This window comes from Montipora capricornis, chromosome 3, assembly GCF_036669925.1.
Source record: "Montipora capricornis isolate CH-2021 chromosome 3, ASM3666992v2, whole genome shotgun sequence".
NCBI lineage: Eukaryota > Metazoa > Cnidaria > Anthozoa > Scleractinia > Acroporidae > Montipora > Montipora capricornis.
In genome coordinates, this window is record NC_090885.1 from 16,604,102 (window position 1) to 16,611,601 (window position 7,500).

Genomic DNA, 7,500 nt, shown 5'->3' on the forward strand with positions numbered 1-7,500 from the left:
TGGTTTGTTGCTGTTTTATTTTTCATGCAACTTTCATACGCTGTACGAATTCCGATTTTCTGATTGGCTGATTTGTACCATGGGATATTGGGTTTTGACGAAACCACCTCCTTGACGTCATTATTTAACAATTATTCGCCGAAGGCGAACAATTGTTTTAGTATAAATACACAGGTGATTATTTCAAAAAAGAGAAAAAAAAACATTTCAACGCGAAATCATTTTCACTTACAGTGGCAAAACGACTACTGGCAGCCATTTTGTCCGTCGAGGTGATTATCGGCTGATAATCCGAGATAGCGAGCCAATGAGAGCGCCCGATTTTGTATAATCAACTGTGTATTTATACTAACATGGTATAATAGCCGTGGTGTAATTTTAACACACCACTGTCTTCACATCATGGCTTCGGCTGACTCAAAGTTTGTCGATTTGTCAGATGCAGACATTGATTCTCTTATTGTTGATGCAATTCCTAAAAACACCAACAAAGCAACTGCTTGGGGATGTTAAGGTTGCGAATTTTAAATTTTTTCATTCCAGCTAGTTGAGGTGTTTTTGTGTGTTGTCAAGTGGTTTCAATGCAGTTTTCTTCGTGCATTGTATGCAATTTGAATAATAAAAATGTTAACGTACTCATTGCTCGTGAATTATCGGGATTTACCTTTACTCCTTCACTAACTGATGAACTCGAAATTTTCAATGCCGTACGAGGCTTTGAATTTCTCGTTCATTGTAAGTCAACTTGTGCAGGCAGGAGTCCATTAGTAGGAGCCTCCATATGCAGTAGATCTTTGAGTCAACCTTTGCGCGTATGTTTCTATTTTTAGAACGAATCCTTGAGCAGGAGACTTGCATTTACATAAATTTACATCAATTTGCACGATTTACATACAGTTTTACTGCTTTATTTGCCTTCGTTAGACAATGACTTTACTCTGTTTGGCCATTTAAAACAGAGCGTGCAGAGCCGAGGAACTCGTGGCGTTCAAAAAATAGAAAGATACGCGCAAAGGTTGACTCATAAGGGCGTGTATGATAGAGGCAAGCTCCTACTCATGGGCTCCTGCACCCATTCCGGATAATTCACTCGCTGAGTGCGTTAACCTGTAAATATGGCAAAACATGGACCCCAGGTCCATGGACCACCCCTCATTTTGTGAGAAAAATCTTTAAGAAAGAGAGAGAGAGAGAGAGAGAGAGAGAGAGAGAGAGAGAGAGAGAGAGAGAGAGAGAGAGATTGAAGGGCACTTTTGCAACCTAAAATAGGGCACTTTAGCAACATTCAGGCACTTTTGCAACGTAGGATAGGGCATTTTAGCAACATGCAGGCACTTTTGCAACGTAGGATAAGGCACTTTCGTCACATAGGGCACTTAGACCACGTTTACTGTGGCACTATTGCAACGTTGTAAAAGGGCACTTAAGTAACTTACATTATGTTATGAATTTGATTTTAGACTCACATTTTCAAGCAAAGGCCGTTAAAAGCCCACCGTCAACCGAAAGGTTTTTTCTACCCTTTGTTTTTGTTATGCTTGTCTTAGCCATCTGATTGGATGAAATTTTCATAGATGACAATTGTTCCACGGCACGCAATGCCCGTCAGTTGAAGGTGGGCCTTTAATGTCTTAATGCAGCAGTTTCGTTGTTTCCACTGTTTCCTTTTTTTGTTGCAATAATTGCAATTATAGTGATAGTAAAGTTTGATTTCCCTTTCGTTTGCATTATTACTGGTAACGTTAAAGTCATCATGTAATACAAACTTTTAAGCAAGTGTAAAAGAACCTGGAGTTTAATTTTACGAATTCCCCAAAATGACAGCCACAAGCAAAGGTTATAGTACGTAGACAGACATACAGGTAAATTCTTTCTGATGTGTAACCTTGCAAGAAAATGTCCTACTCAATGTTCCAGAGCTCATAAAGGGCAAAAAATGGCGAATGAAATCACACGCTACAGCGTCTGACAGTTTTATATTGTTAGCTTTTGATTAGTCGTGTGAGAAAGAAGTAGGAAGCAGCAGTAAAACCTACTATTTCATGATACATTTAAGGCAAACCTAAAGTAACAAATACGCATGCTGTGTAGCGCCAACTCACAAACAAGCACAACTAAAAAAAGGCATGTGGTAAAATAACAACTAAGAAAACTGTTAAAGGCAGCGCCAAATGACTTAAAAAGCAAACACAACTAAGGACAGCGCTCAGTATCATGATCAGACTAAATACAAAACACAGACTACACACTACAGTTTCAACAACAACAACGAAACAGAGACACTCAACACCAATTTAACCAGCCAGACAGCACCCACTGACGTAACCAGCTCCTAGGAGTAAAAGTAGAGCACACTATTGAGGTACAAGTAAACAACAAAAGACACAGTAAAGTGTATTGAATGTGCACTCGCGGGCTCAACTGGCTAGTATTGCAACAATGAAAAAACTAAGACAGTGCACCCTGACTTATCAATAGGAGACAATACTCACCAAAGTAACAATCAAATATTACCAAAGAAAGGATGCAATGAAGGCCCGGTTAAATGTATTTAACATTTCATTTCAACATATTGCACATATCATGTGGTTAATTAATTAATCTTTTGCCACCTTGTTGCAAGATGGAACAACTTGTTATATGGTATCGGATAAAGTTAAACCCTGTTAAAATTCCTCAGGGACGTTAATTTCATTTTTGAATTCTGCATGATGTTCACGTCATTGCAACATTGTTGGACCTAGGCATCTTTGCTAACTCAATTTCTTAAATATGAAAAAAATGTCGTTGAGGGGTGCGTATGATTGACCGCTGTAATCCATTTCCGAGTTGACCTCTTTTGCGTGCTCATCAGTTCAAATGCGCTGCAAGTAGTGACTGTGAAAAAGCTAATATCAGCGGACACAAATTATAAAGTACTTCCCTTTTGTAAAATTGAGGACGAAACCCATCTTTTACTAGACTGTAAGAGATATTCCTCGATACGAGACGTGCAACAATCAAAAATTGATGATATACGAAAATTATTAAATGAAAATTTGATATCACAGCTTATGAATTCTAATGATTACTACATTAACCTTCAATTAATTGTGTTCATTTCATCATGCTTTGAAATGAGAGACAAAATCGATTTGACCCTTCATGGAATATTGGATAAATGTTAGGGCGCGTCCCAGAATAAGAAGAATACATGAACGGTGATGATTTAAAACGGTATGGGCCTATTATCTGGCGTTTTGAAGCAACAAGGATGATAAGGTATGTTTAAGGAGCATTTTAGAAAGTGTTTGACAATTTTGATGTGAATCTCCGTAAAAACGAAGGATCCATGTATTCCTATTCCGGAATATGGTCAATATTCGGAATATTGTACCCTGTTAACTAAATTACTGTAATAGTTATCACACTTTCGACGCTTTTGCAATGCTGTATTGCTATAGTCTCTCTGTTGTTGTTGGTGTGCAAAGATACTAGTATCCTGAGCACAAAACGTCAATAGACCCTCCCATTATTTCAAGATGCTTGCGCGTTTGGCCAGCCGTTTCACAACAGCACGTGACACTGCCCAACAATGTTCCAAACAATGTTACACAATCAATGATCACACAAAACTAAATTCATTGCGCACTAACGTAACAAAACAGAACCTAAGTTGCGCTTAGCACAAAGCACAAATCACGCAAATGTATCATTCCCGAATACTATAAAAAAAAATTTCGATAGTAAAACTGAACTTCATTAATTCTTTCAAGGTTTTTGGTCTTCCCTTTCATACTACCCTTATTCAAAATGAACCTGCAAAGATAGTAAAATAGCAAACATCAAAGTACTCATAAAAGTCGTTGCAAACTGACAAAAACAAACTATAACTGAACAATTTTATTCCGTAGTGTAAAGGAATCATGAAGCTGAGCTACATAATTAGTATTTAACCTTAACTTGCATGGTTTCAACTGTTGTAAACTACTGAAATAGCGTCGAGCTATGTCACGCGTGACCAGTATTGGAGATTCCGAGATTTGAATGGAATCTTAAAAGATTTACAAAAAATTCAAAATAACTGAACAATAATTCATCAAGCGCTTGAAATAATTTTCACTCGTCAAACCCTGTTTATTTTATAACAAGACTATTTGCGATATATCAGGCAACTATGCATGCACTGGAAAACTGGCACGCAGATTTGAATGCTCAGTTCAAATTGGTCAAACGTGACGTCGCTTGACTGTGAAGGGCCCAAAAAATAACCTTAACGATTGAGTGAGGACAATTTGCGAGCCAGTGAGCCATGCGCATCGACATGCGAGTCAACGTGTGAGTCATACAGTTATTGAAATCTAACCGTTTTAAAATGGGTGCTTAGATTTCGATAATGTTTATCAGCGCTACTTGAAACGGGTGCTTAGACTTAAAAGCGAGACTCACTTGGCTCGCATGATCGCATGACTCGCTGGCTCGCAGATTGCCAGGCCCTTTAATGATTATTGATAAACATATTCGTCTAACAGTTTTTGCATTGTACAACAAGCTACACTGTTTACTTTGACCAAACTACTGGAACATACTGAAACTACTGAAATGGCTGAAGAATCAACCTTAAAGATCACGAATAGGATAGTTTCAGTCTTACGGCCTGGCCAAACGCACGCAACATTTCAAGGCATTGTTGAGCACAACATGTTGCATACGTTTTGCCAACCTGTTGCAATATGTTGCAAATTTGAAAACGGTCAAATTTTTAGTGCAACATTTTGGATGTGACATGATTTTCGACATGATGTTCTACTCGTTTGGCCACGTTCACGCAACATTGTTGCACTAGGGCATGCGCGCTAGGGCAACTTGCTATTTCAAAGCGCCAGTGGCACATAAACATCGACATGTTGCGTTGAAAATGTTGCGAGCATTTTGGCCAGGCCTTTACAATCCAATCAACTAACATTTTTTTTGCAATGTACAACAAGCTACACTGTTTACTTATTAAACAAAATTACTTGAACAAACCTTAAAGGGTCCCTGACATCAAATGTTTTTCTTTGCTGAGATACATGCTACCGGCATCCACTTGTCCCATGGACTAGTGACACGCATGGGTCCATGCCTGAGATGATGTCACAAACTACTTTGCAGTTGTAAATATTTTCAAAATTGGAGCAAAGCATTCAGTGGTGTCATCTCAGGGATGTACCCATGCTTTTCACGAACACAGGCATGGAACAAATGATAGTAAGTTCTGCCAAGTTGATGCAACTTGTACAAGCCATGAAACTCAGGCATGGATTTAGGGAAAGATATATCTATATATTTTGAATTATTTGTTATCCCATGGCGATGAGTTCTTAATTTCTGTGAAATAAAGAAAATTGAAATAAGAGGGCACTTTGAAGGTTAAGGACACCAATTTCTGTATTAAAAACGTTCTGCCCAGTATTACAGAAAGACCCCCTTTTTTTAAGCACCATCTCATATCTTTACGATACATCATCGGGGCTGTCTTTCGGAAAATCGCTCTCACTCGAGTAGTTTTTAAAGAAACCCGCCGAATATGACCGGCCTTGCGTTAAAACCGAAATTCAAACAAACTGCACTATATCACTAAGGAGATACTAAGCTAGCGAAAGGTGCGAGGCTTTTTCGAAATTCTAAATAGTTGTAATGTGGTGTCCAAGTGCGCGGCGTGCATTCGAAAAAAGTCTATTTAAAAGAACGTGAAAGTTACAGTTTCCATGGGTTTCTTTAAAAACACTGAACGCGAACAAGAGCGATTTTCCGAAAGACACCCCTGAAGAATAAAGATTAGCTTTAACGCTTGTTTTTTGCGCATCGCTACCGTGCACGCACGGTGTTACAATGCCTTGATAGGTAATGATTATGTGTGGTTGTAACTTTTATAGACGCATGGTAGCCACTAACATAGCTTAAAATTATAAAACTCTATTTTCAGTTTCTCAACAAATTGTTATAATTGTGTCAAATACCTTTGTGAGAGTTAAAAAATAACGGTGACAAACAGGAAAGCTATCTAGTCCTTAACCTTTTCTTCTTGATCTTCAACGATAAAAATGTAATCTCTGTTACCATCACCTTTAGAGATTATGCCCTGAACAGCATTAAAATCGTGTCTACAAATTGTTGATCCTGATTGGTTTTGGCGCTTTACTTCTGTTAAAGAAACCTTGGGCAGACAGTTTTAACCCTTGTACCTTAAGAGATAACCATGTATTTTGCTCAGTGATTTTTCCCGGTCTTCTAAAACGTTTTACAATATAGCACTGCAAGTCATCATTTGAAATTAATTACCCCTTAGAGTGCAATTACTGACCCGATTGATTGCAATTTGTTTGATAGGGGACAAGGTAAACAGGTTGCTTAGAATCGGTCCGCCACACTTACTGCTCTGTTATAATAAACGCTGAGGTATTTTACTGAAGGCTGAATAGAATTTCAACAAATCTTTAGCCGACATACATAAAGAAATGTTCCTAAGGGAAAAACATTATCTGAAACCCGATATTGCAATACCCTTATTCACACACGAATTATGATAGATTGAGAAAAAAAATTCTAGGGCCTTTTGTCCCAATGTCAGTTGAAGCATCTATTCGATAAAGTCCAAGTACTACGGGAAACAATTTCCGTCAAATGGTCGTGCAACACTGTTGCTTTGCAAGTTAAAAAACTTCGTTGCTTGTATTACCACCTACGTGGCCAACTTGTCGCTCAACAAAATCCTGCATTTGTTGCAAGTCGTTTCACTATGTTGCAGAGAGTATAAGGAAGCTCTACTTTTGCATGCGAACAAATTGATGTAATTGGACTTGTGATTGGTTGTCGCTAATAAGCGACGAAAATAAACTCAAGTCTCTACAAAGCTATAGAGGCCTGTCCCTGCCCATGGGAAATTTGAGCCACAGGAATGGGAGGCTCAGGGAAAACGCCTTACGTGAACTATCGTTAAAATTAATTTGTTGCCGAGTGATCTTGAAAGACAACTTCACACCGGCTTTGCGAACGGCGTTCGGTTCCGCTAAATAAAAATAAAGAAATAAATAAATAAAATAAAACGAACGTAAGCAGTGGAAATGGGATAGACCTCTGGAGCTTTATAAAGACTGGCTTTATTTTCGGCTGACAAATTTTCACTTTCGTTCGCACACGATATTCCTATTTCTCCGTCAGCCATGTTTGTTTTTTGTTTTCGATTTGCCATGATACCGCGCTTATCAGCGACAACCAATCATAAGTCCCATTACATCAATTTAATGCCAAAAGTAGAGCTTCCTTCTACTCTCTGTAGCATGTTGACACAAGTTGCAACAAATGCAAGATTCTGTTGCGCAACTAGTTGGCCACGTAGATGGAAATACGAGCAAGAATGTTTTTCAACTTTGCCAAGCAAAAGTGTTGCACGACAAGTTGAAGGAAGTTAAAATACTCGGTGTTTACCCAGACATGCTAAAAATTTGATAAAAGAGGAATTAAAAAGTTTGCACTGGC

At 38.4% G+C, this 7,500-nt stretch overlaps 2 protein-coding genes across 2 annotated transcripts in view; both read right to left on the reverse strand.

Annotated features, from left to right (window-relative positions):
• Positions 1 to 7,500, reverse strand: part of LOC138042426 (glutamyl endopeptidase-like) — a 178,118-nt gene that overhangs the window by 56,570 nt on the left and 114,048 nt on the right. The window lies entirely within an intron of this gene.
• Positions 3,868 to 7,500, reverse strand: part of LOC138042421 (uncharacterized) — a 51,670-nt gene continuing 48,037 nt past the window's right edge. Inside the window, exon 11 of the mRNA XM_068888314.1 lies at positions 3,868 to 5,349. Within this exon, the coding sequence (XP_068744415.1) occupies positions 5,315 to 5,349 (35 nt within the window). The 3' untranslated portion in view covers positions 3,868 to 5,314. The remainder of the gene's footprint in view (positions 5,350 to 7,500) is intronic.